At 37.8% G+C, this 25,066-nt stretch overlaps 1 protein-coding gene across 8 annotated transcripts in view; it reads right to left on the bottom strand.

Moving 5' to 3' along the window:
* Nucleotides 1–19,927: 19,927 nt before the first annotated feature.
* LOC108725589 (WD repeat-containing protein 47) overlaps nt 19,928–25,066 on the bottom strand; it is a 73,003-nt gene continuing 67,864 nt past the window's right edge. For 4 of the 8 annotated variants that reach the window (XM_018452704.1, XM_018452703.1, XM_018452705.1 and 1 more), the window contains exons 8-11: nt 22,149–22,318; nt 20,901–21,208; nt 20,357–20,579; nt 19,928–20,234 (exon numbers count right to left, since the gene is read on the bottom strand). In XM_018452704.1, the coding sequence (XP_018308206.1) occupies nt 20,089–20,234; nt 20,357–20,579; nt 20,901–21,208; nt 22,149–22,318 (847 nt within the window). In that variant the 3' untranslated portion in view covers nt 19,928–20,088. The remainder of the gene's footprint in view (nt 20,235–20,356; nt 20,580–20,900; nt 21,209–22,148; nt 22,319–25,066) is intronic. The other 4 variants (XM_018452708.1, XM_018452709.1, XM_018452706.1 and 1 more) reach the window with 3 other exon arrangements.

Genomic DNA, 25,066 nt, shown 5'->3' with positions numbered 1-25,066 from the left:
CCGGGTTCCCCGACAGTTGCATTATAATTACTACAAATTGAATCGTTTAGCCGCTTTTAAGGTCGTGAGATAGCGCCCGACGGGAATGGAACGTACCGAATAAATCCGTCGCCGCGTCCGTCCTTGATGTGCGCGCTCGCGGTTCAAGTTTATCGGTGTGAGGCCACCTTTAATGAGTGCTATTTGCGCAAGAAAGCGGCCGGTCCGCCGTTAAAACCGCTTTACCACTGATCGTCTCCATCCGTAATCTCCGTCAGCTTAAGAAAATATCTACGATAAAAGCATATACTGAATATGAATCTCCAATTCGGGACTCGGTTAATGGAATAATTAAATGATTACGTTTCTCTGTTTCTTTCTTTCTCCCTCGCAAACATGAGACGCTCAGAATTGAAGAAAATCGGTAGTTGTTTATAATGGGTTTTGTTACATTCGTAAGACATTCGAATATTGATTATTACAATATATATTTCACAATAGAATTATAAATTATCGGGGTAATTATTATTTATTGTAATGCGATAACTTGTTAGGTAAATTTTCGAAAAAAGGCCATTAATTTTTTAAAGATCCATAAATAAATTTCATAAAATCATATTCTGTCTCTCTATAATTGATATCTATCTAGTAACTGCATGAATTTTTATTCTTTATGCGCTTAAATTTTTGAATAAGTTTTTGTTCAGAAAATACATAAAATACATTCAGATTTTTAGGGAATTTTTTAGAATTTTTCTCAATTTAAGTTTTTGTTAAAAACAGAAATAGAAAAATATTTAACTCGTGACATTTTACAAGGTTAATTTTCTCATGAAATTTCTAAATATTCTGTACGTTATATTTACGTTATATTTAGGGAATCTTAATGTATGCCTTTATATTAATATAGATTAATTTGTTTTATGCAAAAGCACTAAAAGGTTGTTAAACAAAACGAATATAACTTTAATCGACGCATTGTCTTCGGCATCCGTTTGCATTCCTTTGAATCTTTTACTCGAAGAGGGTCATATAAATGCCTATAAACGTCTTGTCCTCAGATCGAAAATTTACGGTCACTGTTCCATAAAACGAGAGACCAGCGATTATCGCTCTAATTGTAATTAACGTCTCACCGCAGTAGCATGAACCTATAATTTTTTATTCATATACGTATTTATGGCTTTTCTTGAGTCGACGATAATGACGGATGTCGCGCGAGCGTACTTTTTAATATGAAATTATGTAATTTCCCGATAACATCGCAGCGTATTACAGCAAACGTCGACTTTCGTGAACGTCTTGTCGTTCCCGTGACTACAAAGAATGAGGGATAATTAGCGACATAAATTGAGTCACTTCACCATTACGCTACCTTAATTATTCTGACTATTAAAACCTGACAAATTCCGTGAGCTCGTAAAATCGGGAGCTGCAATTTTCAACATAATGACTTAACTGGAAGCTTCGCAGAAACTGGCGCGATTATCGACGATCTAAAGCGGCACTACTAAGAAAGGAATTAATTTCCGATATTTCCATAAATGAATATTTTTAATATTCATCTCTTCTTATCGAATGACGCTGCATTTACTGTATTTCATTGTAATACTCCACGTGTGTGATTGTCGCGAAAAGAAACGCGAGATGATGCTCGCGATCGATTTTGTTCAGCCTAGCTCGAGGAGAATCTCTCCAATGTAAATATCGCCTTTCCCCCGAGGCTGACTCTCCTCGACGAGCGAAGCGCGGCGATGAATATTCATGCCGGTAATGACGCGGATAATTGTGGTGCGCGCGCGGATCCTAAAGAAACTCGAAGGGACTACGCCTCTCCGTACGCTCGCGCCTTCTTCGAGAGCCCTCGGGGCGGATGCGCGCGTAACTCGGTGGTTAATTCAACAACCATCGGCGGATTGGAAAACACGATTGCAATCACTCCGCGGCACAGAGGTGGAAGAAACGAATGGGACGTGCGCGCGACTCACCGAGGCGGATTACGCGGAAGGAATATTAAGCGTGAGCGAGCGAGCATCGGTTTAAGGCAATAAAGATGCCACCGTTCGCGATTTGTTTTAATATTAACAAACTTCGTAGCTTAATTAACTTCGTCCCGCGCGATCGTAAATTATATAAGGAGGAACGGTAGCAGCTCGACAGTAGCGGGAGCAGCTTTCATGCGTTTTCATCTAATCGGTAGGCCATGATAAATGCTCGCGCTTCAACGTTAACGTTCGTATAATTTTACTGAATCACGGTAAAACCGACGTCTATTAATAAACAGCGGAATTTTCATATCAGGAGTACTAAATTTTGATTCACGCATAAATTAGGAGATCCATTAAAATTATTTGCTCTTGTCAAATTTCTTTAAACTCGGAGAAGGAGGATTTACAAATCGTTTTTTACAAGAATGTAAGTGAGTAAGCAAGAATTGAGAGAAAGCCCGATATATCGAGTGGAGATTGGAGAAAGAAGGAACGAGAGCAGCAAAGTGAAACGTTTCAAGCACCCACGCGACCGCCAGTCTAGATGAACTGTTTGTGCGTTTCAGTGAATTTACGAGCGGGCCACGGCCCCATGTTACGGAGCCGTCGTATATTAGCGGCTGAAAGCCAGCAAATGAGATCCGGGAAACATTACAATTACCATCGCAAACAATATTCCGCGGCGCTCAGACCCGAGAAAACGGTTATTTACAGCCCATTATAGTCAAGGGACAGCCAAGGAAAGAGGAAGGCGCATAATCCGCGCGAACCGCCTCTCGACGACACGCGTCGTAGACGAGCCCCCCTGAGAGAAAAGTAACTGTGAAGAAACCGGCGTGTAGAGTGTAGAAAAGGATTCTGTGATATGACGAAAAGCGGATTATTACTGCGCTAAACGTTTCGATAATTACATTTACGAGGTATTCCAATAGCATGTAATCGATTTGAACGTTAATCGTATATGTTGATGTTCGATTTAGCTCTCTTGACTCTTTCATAAAATCCCTACAAGTATCTTAAAATGCAACTTGATTTGATATGCAACAAATATCTTAAAATGATTTGATAGGTCTACTTAAAATCATTTACCGGAGATTTATGAACTGTATCAGTCTATCTTTGTGAAATTTATGAAGCGGACGGCTAGAGACAGAGAGAGAGAAAGAGAGAGACTATTGCACATAAAATAATGAAACGCCATTAGTTCGCGGGAGTCACGATGATTTACGCTAAGCTCCTTGTCATTTCGGTGTCGCGCACCGCGGGATTATAAATTCCACGCGTCGCTAAAAAGTCTTAAATCCGGCGTCGGTAAAAGTGATGAATAAAATGATCCCTCACGAAGTATCATAAATAAATCGTCGACGAAGTCACGAGGACCTCATTGTACCCGAGAGACCACTTCGCTGCGCGTTGACCACTTGGCAATTTAGAACGTAGAACCGGCAGTTTAAAAGAATTTTTCTCCGGTCGATCCATACACACATCAGCTCGCACATTCCGCCGCTTGAAAATAAACGTGTACAATCCATCAGATCGTTTCGCGGCAAGCTGTAACGCGTCATGCTTAGTCGCGGATTGGAAAAAGTACCTCAATGCAACTGATTATTACATAGACGAGCAACGCAATCCTCTATAATATCTGAATTCACACGTATCGAGAAAGCTGCAACTATTACGCGGCATAAATAGATGTAAATATACGCGAACGCACGTCCATCTTTATCTATACGTTCAATTATAATCTACCTTGTATAAACGCATGACGCAAATCCAATGATGCAACGAAATGCGCACGTAATTCATCGGGTTGTCTGCAGGAGGGATAAAAATTCAATTAAAAAGGCACCGTGTGGTGTGAATTATGCGATGGGTTTGATATTAATATTGATAAACAAACTAAAAACATTCTACATTTCATTAAAATATCAGTGATTTCCGGGATCAGGTATCGGATTTATGAATGTAACAACTTGATCGACTGAAATAACCGGCATGATATACCTATAGAAAACAGCGTAGAAAATTGAGTCGTTGAATTGTGGCATTATATAACAAGAGACCACCGTGTAAAGGTATCTAAACGAATATGGAAGCGGGAAAGAGAGAGTATATATGAACGTGAGAGAAATATATTCTTCAACTCGGAAATAATCACCTGTGTTTACATCTCAGCGGCGAAAAAAATCTTGTAAAAATTGTAAAATTATTGTAAAATTGTTTCGTATGACGTTGTTTAATATATCTTCTTACTTTATTAATAACTATTCTTCACGAACTTTAAAATATGCAATTCCATCGAAAACCCACAATTAATTAAAATCTTTACTTTTTTAGAAATACTATAATAAATTATTTAACGTGCATATAGATACCTATATTCCGTTTACTATTTGTTTCGTGCTTCTTTTTGAAATCTGTGGAATCCATAATATTCTCAAATACTAATAAATAAAAGAACATCCAATAATATATAATATATTGTTAATAATAGTAATTTTAATTGGGATTTAAAAATATCCCAAGTGATCGTTTACGTAAAAAAAAATTAGATGACTACTCCCGAGTTAAGGACGAAAATATTTAAGTCAAGAAGACTCGTTATGACTTCACGTGTTGAAAATGGAATCTAATGTCACGGCACTCTGATGAACATCTAATATGTAATAGTTGTGCCATACGGACAAACATGAAGCAGTTATGAAACAAGTATCTCCGACAGCCTTTCTTCTTTCTTTTTTTTCGTTACTTCCGTGCCAGGGCATCGCCTAGACATTAGGCGCATTCAAAGCATTCCTTAATGTTTCACGGCAAAATTTATAACATATTTAGTGACCGGGCGCGATTCAACGGTGAGATAACGTCGCACGGTTCGCGGTTCGCGTCACATATGTACGGGCGTATGCACATGCAGACCCCGTACGAGCAACCCTCGTCGGAGATTTATGTACGGCGCATGGAACGCGTCGTTGTCGCCATTGTGTGAGCATTAGGTAACTCGGTTGGTGCTTCATCATCGCCGATATAAAGGGAATAAAAAGGGACGATCGACTGGACGCAACCGGTCGCCTCGCGGTTTTGCTGTAACGAGAATAGGTGCAGGATAAAACACAGTTTAAAAGTTTGAACCGGAGTATAGTGCGATTGAATAGAATAGGAGTCGTTACAGGAAACTTTCCTACTGGCTGTCCTTATGTTAATGCAAGCGATAGAACTATCATCAGAATAAAATCGTTTCCCTTATCAAGCTTGTAACTTCCTTTTAATAAAATCTCATCTCCACGTTCTTCGATTCTTTGATTTATGCGATGCCATAAGACTCCATAATCCTCAAATTGTTTTATGATAAAATTATATTAAATTGTACTTCAGTCTTGATCAAGTTTTATCCAAGTACCACAATGATTCTTTAAAACCGTTATCTGGTCATTCTTTGAAACGACCAGAAGTGATCGTGCTCAGAGCTGTTGATCACGCAATCAATCGTGGATTATTAATATATGTAAGTGGTAATTTCTACACTGAATTATAATCACGCGGGCCATGTTACGGTTCAGTTATCTACAGAAATCACTTCTAGAAGACGCTACGACCGATCATAACCAATCAGGACGTCCGTCAACAGAACCGTGAAACATAGTGATGATCTCGTCGATGAACGAGGTCACTTCCGATAATTTTAGCAGCTAGATCTGTTCGATCTAGGCTACCTTCGGCCACTTGCGAGAATGCGGCCGACGTCTAAATAAGACACAATCGTACCGAACAATCGCATACCACCGCCGCTGTGTACAACTTTCTAGCGTGGAGCGTCGTCGTCTCGACCGGCCTTGCTAGGACTCTACCGGCAGTCGAATCGACCAGCCAGCCAGCCGGACAGTCTCTCTGCTTCGTTCAACAACCTGTTGCTTTCCGGCGCCGTGCGTTCGCCGCTGTGCGATAAATCGCGTCACTGGAATGCCAGCCTCGAACCAGCCGTTGCCAGAAGGGTAGATTTCTCTGCAATGTAGAAATATTTTATACTTGCAACCCTAAAAAAAATGAGAAGATCCTTAACTCCCGAAAATGTATAATTATCACACAAATCTTCGTGCTTGTGAAAGAACGAGCGTTTTAAAAATAAATGATAATTATTATTTTAAAAAAATTATCATTGAGTTTAATAATACATTATTCGTTCTCTTTTATTGTATATACAGTTTTTAATAATAATAATAATAACTTTATGTGCATAAGCAATTTAGAATGAATAGAAAATTTGAATTCATCGAAAATGGCGAAGCGTCAACAGTGTAGCTACTACAAGAAAAGTTCCTAACCAGAAAATGCAAACTAAATAAGAAGACATGACACTTCAGTAAAAATGTCTCAGATTTATGAATGAGATAAAATATATAGAAAGCAGCAGACCGAAAAGAAGAAAATAATAAAAAACAGTTGATGCAAGGTTATGTATTATACATGTATTGTATGTATAGTATTTTCGAAAACGATTTAAGAAATTTCAATAAATTCTTACAATGTAGCGCGCGAGCGGAGCAAGAAGAACGAGAAAAGACCCGTTTGGAGAGATGACTTAGTGATCGAGACTGGTGCTCGACTTGCTTTCGACGGCGGCGGTTAATTAACATTAAGCGGGTGTCTTTTACGGGCTGTTTTCGCTTACTCTCCCTTTTCCTTTTTCCCCCAGCGACCATGCAACTATGTACGTATGTAAATATGTCTCTCTCTCTCTCTCTCTCTCTCTCTCTCTCTCTCTCTCTCTCTCGTTCTCTCCCTCTCGTTCTCTCTTTTTCTGTTCTTCTGCGGCTCGTGTCTCGTACCACCACGAGATTCTCGAGATATCCTATGTGCTTCGATACATATATTTGACCGATAATTAAAATTAATATAAAGATTAAGTATATTTACGACGCACAGTACCGCTTGCAGATTCCAAGCGACGTGCTCTCCCGGATTCTCGCAATTGCGTTATCGCGTCGATACCAAGGCTTCTCTCGCAGGATGAAATTAATGACATCGACAAATGTTCGTTCATACGGAAGCCCGCACAGAACGTGTCCTATCTATTTTAAAGCAGTTTATTTCGTGCTGTCATTTGCCCAAGTCTGCACAGGCATCGCTCTCATGCGTGATACATGCGCTAATTTCCGCTATCACGAATATATCTGATCACACAACCTACTTAGTATAAATATCGCACAACTACTTACAATTAGTATAAATAGAGCAAATAGAACAAAAACATTCGGCCAATTAAAATGGATCCTGCTCTCTTTTTGTGCAGATGCAAACGTTTAACAGATGCGGAATATTTCGTGCGTAAAGTCTCTAATAAATTTAAAATCATCGCATTTATAAATCAAAGTATAATTATTTGATAAACTTATCTTTAAGGCCTAACAAAATATTACTCTCAAGTTTATTTGAAGTCTGTATTAATGCAATAAGATCCTAGTTTGAGATTTAACTTTGATCGTTCAAAGATTGCAAAGAATGTTACTAATTAATTCAATTTTATCATTATTCTCCTTTTCTCGCCAGAGTCACCGGATGCTTCTCTCTAAGACGGTTAAACAAGTCAATTTGTCGCATTATCTACTTCTTATTCACTCCTTGTTTATTGCAATTGCAGTTCGCGTGAGCACGATGGAACCTACAATTTTGTATTCGCTTCTGTAGCACTAGCGGATAATTCTATCCCATCGGCGTGGTTTCCGGTCGCTCTCGTGGGATGACGATGACATACGATCATTCCACATCGCAGTCGAGCAGACACCTCGTCATCGTCGTCGAGCCTGGTCGCCCGAATGAAACTGCCGTCTCCTTGTCGCAGACACATCGTATCGAGCACCTGACATGAGTCTATAAATATGCGGGCAATTCACATAGTAATTGTGATTATGATTCGAAAAAATCTGTACCGACCATAATGATCAGGTTTCATTCCTTTTGTTCGCGACTCTCTGCATTCAAATGCCGTAATTTTTATCACTTTAGAAACTTATACGTTTGCATGAATAAAAAATTATGATAGGTTCTGTTTCTATTGCAATTTTTAAAAAAAATCATTAAAACTATACGTTATTCGGTAAAATAACACTAGTTTACAAAAAAAATTTTTTTTCAATTACTTTGGACCGGACGTGTTTCTTATAGATTTTCATCCCCTCTAAAATGCATTTTTTTTATTTCAATATCTTACCTTTTAGCCATGTAATTAAAGATAGGAGCTATTTCGTATATAGGAACTCAGGCAGCGTCATATGTGCATGCGGATTAATTTTTTAAAGTCACATTTTGATAACTGTACCTTAACATTTTTATGCACAGAATTATGAGATTAATCCACTGGTGTAATGAAAATACATAATTGCTTTAAAAAAAATTTAGTTTTTAAAGCAAACATTCTTTTTTCAAGTGTAAAGTACTTTTATTTTTTTAAGCCTTTGGATTTCTTTTCGCATAGCCTTCTCAAATTAAAAAAATTAATATTACAATTATTTGTGGAATTGTAATTCTGTCTATGTACAACATTTATCGTTTTTGGTCGCAAGTCTTAAACGGGTGTCTTCTTTAGATCCTAGCGGCTGCATATAAACTTACTCTGATCACGCAACTCATTGATAGAATCTAGTCTTGGAAATGCAAATGGGACCGGCGATATTTATAATAATTCGCAATATAACACAGGAAGCTTCGTGCGTTCGTAAGCCTCGTTTTGTTTTTTCTCTCGCGTGCGAGCCATCATCTCCTCCTACGTGATAGCTTCGGCGGGTCCTTAGTTGTCAAGTTTATGCGACGGGTACGGGATGCGTGGCGGATCTGTCGGCAGGCTCGTTCGCGAATTGCAGGCGACAATAATGCTTCTAGTAAATAAATAGCTTTACGTGATCTTCGGCCGTTACGGGGGATCACGTCCTCTTTCGCTTCTTTTCGCGGGATTCCTTTTCTCCCTTCCTCTTCGAATCTTCCTTTCATTCCTCGTTATCGAACACGACCTGGCCTGATGCTAACTGCATCTCGTCGGAAATTTAAGGACTGTTTACGACACGTACGCCTTGTCGACTTCGCGCCGCGAAACATTATGCATAATACAATGTGATGTAATAAGTAGAACTGTTTCATGCCACAGAAAATATACTGGTACTCGTTCGTAGTCCCTGGAACTTCTATGTTTCGCAATTAGAGTAGCTCGGCGAGAATGCGCAAAAATTTGCGTGGCTATTGAGTCAGCGTCAAGATAATAGCATCAGGAATGTAACGACGATATGTATAAGTCTCAGTTTTTATTAAAAGCACTTAAATTTCTCTAGATCCGTGAAGGCATGTGTTTCTACTCGTACGAAAGGTACTTTTTGCTCTGGTATGGTAATGTACTCATAAATTTCTGATGGCTTCAGATAGGAAAAGCACCAAGAGAATAAAACGTTAACAGCGTGTTAGAAATTTGGCAGCAGATTTTATCGATACATTTGCAGTGGATTGCATCAAACATGTCGAAGGTTCGTTTGATTTCTGTCTGATATTTCCATCGTAATGCTCTATTAGCGGATCTCGTTAGATGTCTGTTAAAGTTCTTGCGAGCGAACAACAGCAGGCACTTTGCAAAATCCTCTTTCGACGGACGTGGCTCCCCGGGGCAGATTCTCATAAATGATGAAGAGAGGGATGCTTTTTGTATCGCTACGTCGAACGCGCACGTTCTATTGATTGCTCTTCGATGACCGTACAGTATAACGTCTCAAAAAAAGCGCAATTACGCGAAAGCGTGCATAGTAGCCCGTATCTCGACGCTTACGCCGCTTTGCCTCGGGACGAAGCAGGTGCCTCCCGTACATCTCCTTCGTGTTTTCTTTGCCGAATCTCGCATGTCATGCGGCTTAAATGATATTTTTATTTCTCGACAAGGAAAAAAGGCGTGTACCTCCAATACTCGCAAAAAATAAATGAGTCGTTTGCGCGCGAAACGTAAAACTCTGCTCACGAGATCTATTAGAAATGTATCAGGAAGTCTCTAGGGGTGCATTCAATAAGACGCTATTACTCTATTTGTGTCATTTTATCCTTATTTTACATCTAGTAAACGGCAAAGATAGAATGACACAAATAGTACTAATAGTGTCTTCTCGAACGCACTCTAGGGGCGGTATTCTTAGTTTGTTCTTATTTTAAGAGTGTTTCAAGTAATATGTGTCTTAAAATGGTAATACGGCTGTCTGATTGGTTCGTGACATCTTAAGAGCGTACAAGACAGTCTTAAATATAAGATTCGACTATAAATACCGGCCTAGGTCTAAATGAAATACCTGAACGAAGTATCCAAAATCTGAGTGACATACAGAACGAGCGGCTCCGGAATAAAAAGGACAGGAAGATGGGAGGGGACAGACGAGAGTAATCGTCCATTCACTCTTGAAGTACCACTCGTCCTCCCGCTTTGGCCGTCGGCCTCTTTCGACCAAATCCTCCGTCCCCGTCTGGCACGAAGGCACCTGTTGTGCCGAGACTCGAGTCACTGCCGCTGTGTGGCGGCTGTGATCAGTGCTGGATTCTGACATTCGACGATTTTTGTCGCGTACTGTTTTGTTCCAATAAAAAAGTGAATGAATATATAATTGAGAGAGATCGAATATAATTGCAGCGTGTAATTATATTCGATCTCTGCTAATATCGGTTTTATTATTTAATCAATGGATGATTTTCTCGACAACAAAAATAATTATCGACATGTGACCATCTTGTAAAATTTGCTATATCATTGTAATTATTTATCGAACAGTCGTGAAATGCAATTTTTACAATGAATTCACGAATTTGCATGGTTTACACAAGGATATAATGAATGCGACAAGCAAATATCCATTAGATTTGAAAATAAATTTACATTTTGAAATATCTGTACACGGAAAGATTTTGCTGAAAGGTTTTGCTGCAGTATCTAAAAATTTAGCTAGGTACCGATTTGAAAATTTGTTGAATTATTAACATAATTATGTAGAGAACTCTTAAACGTTGAATGCTACAAAAAGTTTTAGCATTCTGACAACTTTAAGCATCCTTATGATTGAAACAATATTATTTTCAGATCTGTAAATCACATAGCTAAATTTTTAGATAATTCAGCAAAGCCGTTCTACAAACAGTGAATTGTAAACTCAAATCGAGGCGTGTCGACGCTATTGAACGTTCGCTATACGTTCGTGAACCTTCTCGCGTCATATGCCAGGCTCTGAAAATTATTCGCGATGTCGAAATCATCGTTGCCTATCTCCGAGCAAACCATTTCACTCGAGTTATCCTATAGTTGTCCTCTCGCCGCTTAATTGACAGTAGCGCGTTCACGACAGGGTTAAGCGGAGTCGCGCATTACCGGAGCGCGTTCTTATTATCGTTAATTTTAATTAAGGATTCCCGCGGGTGTCCACGGTCCCCTATGCTAAGGGTCCCACGGGGACGCGAGCGTTTGCGGAAGCAGCGGGACGTCCGATTGCCGGAAAGAAGGCTGCTTTATGGAAGATGATGCGAAGGGACTGGGGAACAAGGTCCTGGTTATAAACGACCGCACGCTGTTCGCCGCGAATAGGGGAGTCCTGCCGCGAGGTGCGCGTCGTGGGATCACGTTCTCCAGGAGGACGGGACCTGATCCCGTGAAACGTTCCGACTCGGGGCCACTTCCCCTCTTTCCTCTTTCCCCCGAGTGAATCTTCGACTCGACGACGATATCTGATTCCGCTGGCTGCGACTCTCGACAGCTCCCGGATTCCGGTGTCGCGGAGTGTCCCACTTAAAGGGAGAGCGTCCCGCGGCGGTCTCTAATTTCTCTAATTTGGCCGGAGACGATAAAGAGTGCGTGCGTGCGTATGTTTGTGCGTGTACGCGACCGCCTTCTGAGGGAGTTAAGTCGATGAAATTATTGGCGCTGTTAAAATCCTGATTTTCGGCCGATCATGATAGGCTCATAGAATGAAAGTGGCGAATGAGATAAAGGGATATCGGTCTTTCGATCACGAGGGATATCCGATTTCAGTGTCGTGAAACGTTTCTCCACTAAGTTGGAGGAGCTATGAGGATCTTTATACTTGTTACGCAGTTACTGTTGAGCACCGTTGTCGTTATCGGACTTGCTTATTTGCGATTGATGGATAGGCAATTATAATCAAAACATCATATACTGTTTCTGGAATTAATTATACTTTTGTACTTTATGTCTTGAATAATTACTTTCTTGAAGTTTTTTAAGAAGAATTTCTTGTTCTGCAAGTACTTCTTCATAAATTTTCTAGATGCTCGTCGTTAAGCGAGTTATCATCATCAGTTATCGTCGTTAAGCGAGATTTCTTGTAGCGTTGCTGCTTAAATTTCTTTATTGTACGAAATAATTGCTTTCGTGGAAATGATTCCTTGGTTTATACATAAGTACTATTTTGCATATCCTTTAACTACCCTTCGTTACTAATCATTCACTGTCACAAGTTATCATTATCAATCCTTTTTACTTTTTATCGTAAAATTATCGCCAGTCTTCACCAGATCTGAAATAGACAGAGAGAGAAAGAGGAAGAGAGAGAGAGAGAGAGAGAGAGAGATTGCAAGCTTTTTACTCTTCTCCAGTTTTTGCGTTACTCCCATCGTATTTTGTCCAGTCATAATGACAGTGAAAAATCTCAGTGAGCTCTATCTCTGTTTTACGAACAGTACTTTCCTCACGAGCGAAGACACGTTCCACCTAGAGCGAGGTTCGGCGCGTCGGACAATTAAATCTTTTTAATCGTTCGACGTAATTGGCGCGGATTAGAGATGCCGTCCATCTACCGACAGACCGCGGTCCTTGATTATCGCTGATCGTCAGGGCAAATAACAGTGAGATAAAGAGCGACCGAGACGGGCAAATATAGTAGGAAAAGAGGAAGAGGGGAGTGAGTATAGCCTGAACCAGCCTTCTTGCTCGTCGGGAGAGCGCCAGTGGTGGCATTTGGGGTTCGGAGTCCGGGGGCCCGAAGTGCGTTTCAACGGAGGGGAACACTTAACGGAATACGTCCCAGTGATTATTGGCCGTGATAATGATCGAGTCGCTGCGAGTTGTCTATGGCGTGATTGCAGGTCGCGCCGTTGATCCTTAGGCCATGTGGTGCGAGGGTGGTTATTAAGAGCGACCGGTTCCATCTCGAGCAGCGCACGGGGACCGGATTTAGAAGGGCACAAAACCCTTCGGCTTCTCAAAAGAGATGCATCGCTGATGGCAACATGGCATGTTTTCGATACTGTACGAAGAACAGATCGAGAAAAAATTAGGAGCACATTGATCAGATACGGAATCGTGTCACGTTTGAACGAAGTGCGAAATGTGAAATATTGTAGATATTTTTTACACTTTATATTAATACTTGGAATATTGAGTGGCCATTATTAACCGTTTTTATTTTTTAAATATTATATTTATTGTGTAAAAAATAGGAGTTTGATATTTTTTTGATTTTTCAATAATTATATCCCATACATATATTGATGAAATATTTAGTTTTTCTCACCACATCATTATTTTTACAGTAATTTTTTTCTCTTGATTCCTTTTAATGAGCAAGAAACTTGTAATGTTGATACTTGTAATGTTAAATATGATCTTTATTACATAAAATTCTTATTTTACAAGCTGTTTATTTATTTAACTAATATATAAAATTTGAAAATATTTTACACATTAAATTTTATATATTAATTTAAATTACACATATTGTAATTTTTGTATTATCAAAATAAAATAAAAGAATCATATTCCTAATGTCTCCAAATTTTCTTCTATTTTGAAGATATATTTTCCACTCTTCATCAATGATTTTCGGGACTCTACGTATTCTTTATTTTGACATGAGTATTTAGCTCGAAGTATTTACCCTCGAGAGACAAAGTGATGGGTCTGCAATTAGGCGCGAACGATTAAAACGGGGCCTTAATTGGCCGTAGTGAAGGCTCCTAAGAGAGATTTGCACTCTTCATCCCTCTTTGCGCGTCCGTCTCTTCCACTCCTCTCGCCGTCCCTCTTTCTCTTCATATCTACCCTTCTCGCTTCGTCTTTACCAATCTCGTATGCGGTTAATGTTAGGCGATAAATCATGTTAACTCACGTAAGTAGTAACTAGTAACCGATTCACGTTTGTACGACTCTCGTGAGATATTGGCTATTACGTGAAGTTATGGCGAAGATGCGCGACTGATCTCCACCCGCTAGATACGAGGTTGCAAACGATCCTAGATCACCGAGTTTGCAGATCCTGAAATATACTACATCGATAGAAAAAAAAATTGATTTAACGATACTGACGGAATTTCAACAGAAATATATTAACAGAGTAATAGAGTAAATATAAATATTGATTTCGTTGCTCAAAACAAAAGAGTTTAATAACTTGAACACAAGAAATATTTAAATTAATTTTTTGAGGATATATTTTCCACTCTACTATATTGTAACATCACAAAGTAGTCTTTCATAATTTACCAATTTACCAATTTACCAATTTACGAAAATCTAGTCCTTTTTTTATTAGATTCTACCTGACGGCTAGACATGCCATCTAGATTGATGCAAATATTTTCGAATAAATACCTATAATGATCTTCAAATTGCCAATTAAATCATTTTTTTCACTCTGTTTTTAGTAGCGATTTTTTCCTACGTAACATTGTAGTGTGCTCAACATTTTCTGTCACGCGAAGTTATATAATTGCTAAAATTGGTAAATTGGTCTTTCGTCGTCTAGTGTTCCAATTTTTCACTCTTTTTTTATGAATCTACCTAACAGCTATACGTGCTATCCAGATTGATGCAAATATTTTCGATCGAATACCTATAATGATCTTCAAATTACCAATTAAATGAATTTTTTCACTATATTTATCAGTGATCTTTTTCCTGTGCAATATTGTATTGTGCTCGACATTTTCTTTCACGCGAAGTTATATTCGCGCTACAGGCTATGGATGCTTAAAAACCATATTTAGAAGGAAATAAATTAGCATTTTGTTCTAGGAAATGTTGATCCATTTCACCTTGTGTATAACAAATAATAAAAGTCTTTCTTAATTAAAACTTTAATTTTTTATTCACTAATTTTTCTATTTTGATATTCCATTCGCTCTTGTATACTTAACAGTATAGTGCGTAGGTGTCTGCCATCGTCTACCTACCACAAAATGTATCCTTAAATAGCCACGGGGATAACAACGTCGTCTAACGCAATAATTTACGACGGACTAAAGTACCGCAAAGACGCTTTTATGCGAAGCAGGAAAGAGCGCCGGCTGATTCTCCCGAAAGGTGGAATGCCTGGACGAAAGGGACCCACAAATTACGCGCGTTTCGTCGCATTTTATTCGGGTCGTGTCTTTGGGCAGGCCCCCGGGTTCAATCCTGGGTCGGTGATTACGAATTTCTGAGTTCGAATGACCAAGCGACTAGGAACCGTATGCCATCCTTTGCCAAGTCGACGACGACGACGATGACGACCACGACGATGACGATGACGATAACTGCGAGTCACAGCGAGGGGGAGGAAGACAGAATTGTCTTAAGCGCCAAATTGCACGTATGCTAAGTGGCCGCGATTCAAATTATTATCATCTTCTTTTTATACGGTTTCGCTTTTGAGGGCCTCACGACGAGGGCAGCTTCTCTTCTCCTCATTTGAATGCGATTTGGAGACTGCCAGCGATGCGCAGTCCTTTATAATCCGGCAATATCTCATCTTAGATATGGTTTTTTAAAAAGGAAATTTTGCGCTGATCACTGATAGGATAAAACAATAAGAAAGCGAATATTTTAGATTTTATAACTGATAAAATGAAAATTTTTAACTAATGTCCACTTTAAATTGATAAAAAAAATTTGCCGTTAAAAATAATTTAGTGTAATAAGACTGTACATATTTATAATAAATCAATATTTTGTACATCTTGAATTAATTGTAGAAAGCTATATATTGTGGTTTATCATGTTTTTCGTATTAAATTTCGTAACTTAATTTTCTTTTTTTAATTCAATTTTTAATGTTTAGGGGAAAAATATATAGAAACATATGATATCAAAAAATCTGTTACAGTGAAATAAAGAATGAGTGTATGAGAACCTCTGTAGAAATGATAGACTATACAAAGCAATTCATGCGATTAGAGGTGATTCTTGTAATACATTATTAATTTGAATACCTCGCGCGCGATGAATTATTGAACGGAGCGATTATCCTAATGCATCATCGCATGTTCTTTCTTTCTAAGTTCCTCGTTTCTTGTTCATAAGTGCGAAATCACTTGTTCGTGATCACAGACACTAATCTCTCCGTCCATTTCTAGCTAAAAGCCCATATTTATAATCGCCGTTTCCATCGAAGAACTCAACCAGTTCTAAGATGGTTAAACAGGTGAATCTTGAAAATCAGTTCATATTAGCAAAATTCGCGACATATTTGTCATAAATCTAATTGCAATTCGGACGAGGACTTGGATGATATCTATCCTGAGGCATATTGAAGTTCGTTTCTTTTCCAGTTAGAAAGTATTATCGAATAGTTATCTGGAATTCTGAAAATTCGAATTAGAGCCCATTGCCAAATATCATCGAACAAACCGCAATAGGAACGTAAAATTAACGAAGAAGCGTCGCACCTCGGGGTTCCTGAAGACTAACGTAAAGCACGCGGTACCTCGAATTTGTAGGTGGGTCCAATAGAACACAGAAACTACATTTATCCTCGAGGACCTGGGTAACGTGCTCGTCCCGGGACTGAACATCGCGCACCGACAATAATTAGGGCTCATAATATGGCCCGCGGTGAGGATTTCAAAAAATTCCAAAGCGCCAAATCAACTGGATTCGTCGAATCGACAGATGGCCCCGACAGACGCACAGGAATTCCGTGGGTGGATCCTCGCCGCGGGGACGCTTCTCGGGGCACAGGATTAGGTCCAGAGATCACGGAATTGGTCGTCGCTACGGTTGCCTCTTTCGCCTTTCTTCTCTTCACTCCGACTTCGATAAAGTTTGAAAAGTTCACTTCAAAAGGATATGTATAATATAAAATATATTTTTTTTACATAATTTTCAATTATTTTTTATCATATTATTATTTATCCAACTTTATCTTCCAAAATCTATGTTTTTCAAATTGTATCTATTATGCATATATCTGAAAAAATTATTTTTAGAGACTTTATTATATTACTTCAAATTTTTATATAATCTCTTTCTTACGATACGACTATTGTGTGTTTAATATTTTTTTTAGGGCAAACAAAGCTGTTTTAATTCTACGAAAATCATGCGAACGAATTTTTTACCTGTTTGATACAGTCAGCAGACGTGATATATTATAGCGGCAGTTTTTCCATAATCAACAAAAATAAGTTCTATCTACGCACCAAAATTGCCGGTTCTCCATTAAATGATTCTCATTAAAATTTTCGAGACTAGGACGGTTTACATTCGCGTATCTTTACTTCACAGAATCGGACCCATAGAGCGCCAAATTCGGCGCCACAGGTAATACATGCGGGTGGAAGATTGCATGATTACAGTTATTATGGGAAATTTATAAAAAGTCGATCGAGCTTTCATAGCGCGTATATACACTACGGTACGAACCCACACGTTGGCGTAATTTCTCTCTTACGGCGGCCTCTAATCGGTCCGATTACCCGAATTTCTGAAAAACTGACCCGAATGAGATCAGCGGCGGATCTTCTAATGAAACTTTGATGGGTTCTTTGGGTGTGATTTTCGTTATCATCAATACGATCATCTTAATAACGTAAATTTTATTGTTTAAATTAGACGTGACATATTATATCGTATCTACAAGAAAAGTACAAAGTTATAAGTTATGCCATATGTATATATAGTACGTTATGCAGTAATACTTGAGTATGAGATAATGAGAGAATTTTATTTTAGAACGTTTACGAATTTGTGTTTGGATAATTGTGAGATGGGGGAGGTAAAATTATTGTTGTGGGATAAATAATATGAGGCGGGGGCAGGGGAGGGAAGAGTAAGAGCTCACAAAAAATACAAAAATAAATATAAATCGCCGAAAGCAGTCACGACAGAAGGCACGATAAATTGCTACATGGAAGCAGATGCTTGTATTGAGTCGCTATTAACAAATAATCGCTTCCGTCCTATTCAGTTTGCTCGCCATTGTCATTCTGATCTTTTCTGTCAATCATTACAAAATACCTGAAGCAGAAAAACAAAGTTCTTGGGATAGTAAAATATGACAGAGTCATTACAAATGTGTTTTCACGAATGCAAAAATATTTCGCAACTCGATTACGTTGATTATCCTTACGAAACTTTGAATCTCTGCCAAAATTATTTTAAAAAGTCGCAACTGGGTGACATTTAAAAACAATCAAGAAACGATTGGAGCATTCGTAACAATTTATTTTATCAAAAAGTTTTTTTCTAAAGGAAAGAAAATAATTAATTCTAGTAACAATTACTTCATGCAATCTTGAAAATGATTGAATGCTAAAGATCACAAATTTTTTTTAGCAAGCGGTTAACTTTAATCTCCTATTATTCACCCGTTTTTCCTTTATTCTGCTTTTTACTATCTCTTATATTTCTCTTTCCCTATCTCCTTGAATACATTCGCGATCTTAAAATGTGATTTGTCCGTACGCCGAAAAGATATGCTAACAGGACAAAGTAAATCTCGCTTTTAACAACGTTGATGTCGAAGTAGGGATAAGACAAATAATGATATGGTTGCATCGTCACTCGACAGATTAATGATCAAATCAAAGAATTGCCGAGTTCAGTTGCTGATGAACGTGTATTTACAAAATCTTCGTCCCATGTTCAACCATCGAATCACTACAATCGATGAGAAAATTGCTTTCGACAACGCAAAGTGACGCGCACTTTTCTCTCTTTTTCTGTTTCGCTGCTACTGCGAGCTTTGGCGATTGCGACAAGCAACTTAAGTCTAATTGTTAGTCCTTACGACTTTGTATTACTAAAGAATACTATCTTCTTTGCGCGAATCGCGTAAACTTAGTCACATGTCGCGATGAGTAATTGTTTGACGCTCGGATAAATTCTCTTGATTTATATTATTTTAGTTCGTAAAAAATAGCGATTAGTATGAGCGTACGTATATAATTTCTTTCGCAAATACAGATATATATATATATATATATACTATGTACTAGAACGCGTGTGTATATTTGGCTTGTGAGTTGATAACATGTAGATGGAAGTATGAGCATCTATGTGAATTAAACGCGCGCGCAACAATTGCGGCAACAAGTATTGCAACAAATTAAGAATAAAATCAGTAGACACAAATATTTCTATTTAAATGTTGTGAAACGATGCATACTTCTTTGTGAGTATTCCTAAAATTTTTTTAGCTCAACATATCTATAATACAGGCATATCTGATTATAACGAAATTCTATTAAAACAGACCGGGGAAGGGGATATATATATCGCATCGTGGTTCTATTAAGTATGTGTGCATTGTTCCTGAAAAAAGAACATTCTTCAAAATCTGTAAACCTATTCTCATGTTATGCAAAAAATAAATATTTAAAACTGACGATGTAAACGATCTCACTTCGCGTTGCTGTAAAACAGTATCGAAGCGAGGGATTATTCATCCACAGTCTTGTGACTCCCGATTAAATTCATAGCTAAAAACAATCCTATCGATGCTCGTTCCATATCACGTGATTTACGCGTTCTTTATTCCCTAGCCCGTCTTCAAAGCGTGTTACGTTTTAATCATTTAAATGCTTTACTTTCGCATCAATGTATTACGCTGCGAGTTAATGACAGTCGTATAAATCAAAGTTTTAATTGGTCATTTAAGGAATAATTAAACTGTGCAAATATATTAAAAAAAAAAATATCATCTGAATTTCATTTTTTGTGATTATAATCTCTATAGGATTACTTAAGAGTCGAAATTAAAGTCTGCATCTTTTGTGGGATCAATTCAATGTAAAAAAAAAAACAAAAAAAACGAATCTAGACGATATTGTCAAAAATGAATTATTATGTTAAAATGTTCTTAAAAGAACATATAAATAAATAACGGTGCGTTATCATGTCGGGCCATTAAACAGGCGGTAAGGCCCACAATGTTGCAGTTTTATCAGCGGAAGTACTGAGAAACGAGAACTCCGTAGGATGCCAACGTCCGGAGATGACTTTGTCCTGATGTTGAGCAACTACGACGCTAGGTAGAGGCATTGTAAGATCGCCTGCAATATATTTCATCATGTTGATGTTACTCGATATTGTTACACTTGTATTATAAATAAATTAATTGTGTTAATACTGTAAGTAATATTTCTAAGAAATTAAAATCAACAAAAAAACCCACCTTGCAAGTCTGTGAGTACCAATTTGTTGTCATATCCCGCTGTCAATAAGTAATACGCCGACGGTGAGAATCGTATGCTCCTGATATCCGCCGCGTGAGGTTTGAAGCACTGTACCGTTCTACCGCCGCGAATGTCGAAGAGAACGCAGCTACTGTCTTCATGGCCGGACACCAACAGTCGGCCAGACGGATCTACACACAGCGCAGCTACAGGACTACCGACCTGTAATGGAATCAGATGCTAATCAGACAAACAATACTGCTTCCACTCTTGATAATCAGAAGTAACGTCCGATAAAGATCCGATTTAGATAGAAGAAAATAACTAATATTGTGCGATTAAAAGAGATGATGGTGCAATTTAATAATGTAAATCGAATATTTATCGGACGTAGAATTCAATATGATGTCAGAACAAAATACAAAAGATGCTGATGATGCAAGGATTCTAAACAATAATAGAATTAAAAAAAAATTTTATCTTTTTAATCTTCTCTCTCTCATTTTTGATGATCACTACATATGGACAGAGAACCCGACTCACCCGACTGCCAGGTACCGTCGCAGGTGTAACCATATTGACGCAGCTTCTCGTCCTCAGATCCCAGAATCTAACTGTTTTATCCTGCGATCCGCTGACAAACATCGCTCCGCCCCAGTTATAAAGCGTCAGCACGTGACCGCTATGACCACTCAAAGCTTGGAAAGGTGTACCGGTCGTGCAATCGGTAACATAAATTTTGCAGTCGCCAGCACCACCGCTGATCAAAAGGCTCGATTTATTTGACGTGTCCTCGAGGAAGCACAGGTCGCGCACTGTACCATCGTGCATAGTCAATTCGACCTCTTGCCCTGAAAATTAAACGCAAAAAAATACAGAATCTCGTAACGATAGTAAGAGAGATACTAATTATTAACCAGATTAATACGTATAACAAATCTGATTAACAATTACAAGTTAATTATGTATCTTGCTAAAGGACTCCGCACTAATTATATAAAAAATTGGGTCCCAGTGAAATGAATTAATTTTTACATAATGTAGCTTATCGTGTAATGAATAAAAATATCATAAACACAAAGCTAAACAATGGATAGCTTTTTAGCTATGATGCATTAAAGATGTAAAACTTGTGCTCACAGAATATATCTGATACATCATAGCTTAAAAATTATTCATTATTTAGCTTTGTATTTATGACGTTTTTGTTCATTACACGATAAGCTACATTATATGAAAATTAACTCATTTTATCAGGATCTAATTTCCATATAATTAATACGAGATCCTTTTTAAATTATCAATTACTTTTCAATGTTTAAGTTACGAACTTTGCAGGTTTTGTAGTTTAAATTGCTTTAAAAAATGCAAATAAAAAAATTTAGTAATTTATGTATTCGAATGATGAAAAATTCAGAATAGAAATGAATTGGATTTATAATTCAAGACCTACTTTTCTCTTTTAAAAAAAAATTCAATTTTTTTATGATAATCAAGATTATATCTACATCCAGAGAAAGGTTTCTTCGATTCAAAGAAATATTTCTTTGCTACACGATTAAAAGAAAAATTTCTTTGATTTGAACGTTATTTCTTTAATTTTAACATCATTTTTTTTTAAATAAAATTTAAAAAAATTATTTGATTTCAAAAAGTGATGTTCAATCAAAGAAATAACGTTCAAATCAAAGAAATTTTTTCTTTAACGGTAAAAATTCTTTAATAGTAAAGAAACATTTCTCTGAATCAAAGAGACCTTTCTCTGGGTGTATCCACGATTAGCAATAGTACCTTCAAGATTCGACGTATCAGCATTAAAGCGCATTAACTTCACAGTTTTGTCGTTACTCCCAGTCGCGATCAGCCGACCGTCCGGTGTCCACGCGAGGCAGTATATAGAGCCTTTGTGATGCTTCGTCCTCTTGAAGAGAACCGTAGGTTGATACGTCTGATGATCCTCCCTGAAAGAGGAACACGCAATTCTCCGATATTAAGCACGTGATGACATGCAGCAAACATTTCGACAATTCGCAACGGCATAAATCATCCATTTGAAAAAGGATATTCCATTTCGCTCTATTCCACGAGCCATTAATCTGGTTCAAGAAAAAAGAATGCTCGGGTTCTCGCAAACGTCACTTTCATCCAGCTGTTTTCCTCCCTCGTTTCCAGCCTTCATTAACCGCATCTCTAATTGAAGTTGATATTGTGTACACCGACTACGGGATTCCACCGTGGAAACGAAAGAGAGGCTCGGAGATCTCAAAGAGACGACAAGCCGCTTTCACGGCGCCAGTTCTTATGCAGATTTTAATTAAGCACTGCTCTTTTCCCACCACACGCAACTGACGCGTGTGAGATCGCGATCGCTTACTCCTCTCCCCCACATCTGCTGATCAAGATATTCATCCATAAAATCTTCCCCGATGTTAATTATTATTCGTCCCCTTGAATCCGTTCGACTTGAGCATGACGCGCGAGATTAACGTCACTTCTGCTGCAAATTTCCAGCGAGTGCCGAAGGGGAACGACTTTCGAAAGTGACGATACGATTATTCGCAGAGGCGGTTTCTCCAGATAATAACGACATAATTGGAGAAGTATTAAGTGATAAAAATTATAGCACAAGTAAATTACTGTATACAGTTATTTTACAAAAATACAGATGTAGTGATGTTAGAAATTTTCTCTTGAAACATGAGATGAGAAATTTGCAAAAAAAGTTTCTTATACTAAAATTAAAATAAACAATTTTTTTTAATTCTAAATTTTATTTTTAATTGATCAAAATCCAATAAGTCATAATAACTATAAGTATGAAATAATTGCAAAATTAAGTCTTGCTATACATTTTAAACTTGATGAATAACTCTTTTGTGGCTTTACTTGTGTACATATCCTGCGTGATGAAATATCAGGAGACAATTGTTAGAAATGAAATAGTATCAGGAAAGAAACTCATATTCCTATTTGCTAGAGCAATTGTCTATAACCTTTGAAAAAAATGCTAATTTTTTTATATTTGAAAGTTGACATCAAAATTATGCGAATAAAAAAAAATATAATAAAAAAAATAGAAATTCATGACATATATAAAAATATACTTTCACTTATCAATCGGGTGTATGCGTGTTCGTCATGTTTGCATGTGCTTATTATAGTTTATGTTAACTATAATTGCTATTATTAGTTTTCACATCTCATTCTTTAACATTTCTTTTCACTTGTAAAAATAAATTAAAATTATACAAATTCTCACGAGCTAGAATATTTAACGTATAATTTATGTACTCACTCTATTTTATTCTTGAATAAATATCTTTTTTATAATCTCGACAGCGCAGCACTCGCCGACAAAGTTACTTTAATCAGGAGCACAAGTAATGAAACCGCAGACTTATTGTCTGCAATACAATGACGTAAATGTCAATGGCGTGAAGTGATATCTCAATTACAAGTCGAGCAATGTGATTACGCTCTAACTGAACAATCACGGAGTCTCTCGATAGTCATATTCTCACAAACCTCGCTCATATCAACATTGACTTTTGCTCCTATCGCAACACCGAGTGTCACGGAGAACAATCTCTCGGCGCCTCGTAATTTTACGCAGGATTACGAGCGCGTGCGTATATCATTAACGTATAATTGCAGCAGCGTCTTGGATAGAATAGTCGCGTATTTTGGGACCATTAAGCGGATTTTACGAGCCGTTTATTCGCACGTTTTACTGTAACGTTATAAGATATACTTATAAGGCGGTGCTTGAGAAATACTTCGTATTCGATGGCTGTCCAAGTAGTAATTTCGAAAGTTACGCAAGATGCACACGTATGTCGCACACTTTACGTTTTAAGTAATATACGGATAGGTATAAATTTTCTACGGTGCAACGGTAATTTATCTCGCGTGCGCAAACTTTCTCGACGCCAACGAGAATCGTTCCGCGCGCGAAACAACAACCTGAACAAAGTACGAGGCTGCTCGCAAACGGACAAATGGAAATTGTTGCGCGTTATTGACTTTGGACACAAATTACAGCTCGTTGAACTTACCGGAACATCGTAATAAAGCGTTAAATGAGCATTGCCGTGAATTACCGTACATGGAATATTCTGCGAGTGAAAGGGGACCGTTTATTGTCTACCTTGTAATGCAAAATAGATTGTCTTAAGATATAACGTAATGCTACCTCAAAAAACGAAATTACAATTCCCTTCCAAGCAATTGCTACACGTCATGTAGACATGATTTTTACCTTTTTATTATTTTTTATTATAAGTTCGTTATTTATTCATCCGCGACTATTTTACGTTCTCCGGTTTTTTTTATCGCGAACTGACATTACCATATTTTCTATAATCTATTTCCGTGTTGTTTTTCGTTCATTGAAACTTAAAACTAATTGGTCTCAGAACTAATTTGAACCTAACCTGTGCAAAAATTCTTTTTTATGATTCTTATGAGATATAGAATTTTATGATTCTTAACGCGTTTACAGTTGAAAGGCAATTATATTCAAGAGATCAACTTTAAAATTATGCGGAATTATTCTGAATTCACTTACAAATATGATGGCAGGAGAGATAAAATATTACGAATCGCGCGTTCGAGACGATGTAAACGGAAACAACGTGTTACAACATGGTGGTAACCGGTAATGGAAAAAACTGTACCGACAATTCACATTCGCTGAACACGCAGGAATG

This window comes from Mycetomoellerius zeteki, unplaced genomic scaffold (assembly GCF_001594055.1).
Source record: "Mycetomoellerius zeteki isolate Tzet28-1 unplaced genomic scaffold, Tzet1.0 scaffold35, whole genome shotgun sequence".
NCBI lineage: Eukaryota > Metazoa > Arthropoda > Insecta > Hymenoptera > Formicidae > Mycetomoellerius > Mycetomoellerius zeteki.
The sequence above is the reverse complement of the archived record's forward strand: the minus strand, read 5'-3'. Positions and strand labels throughout refer to the sequence as shown.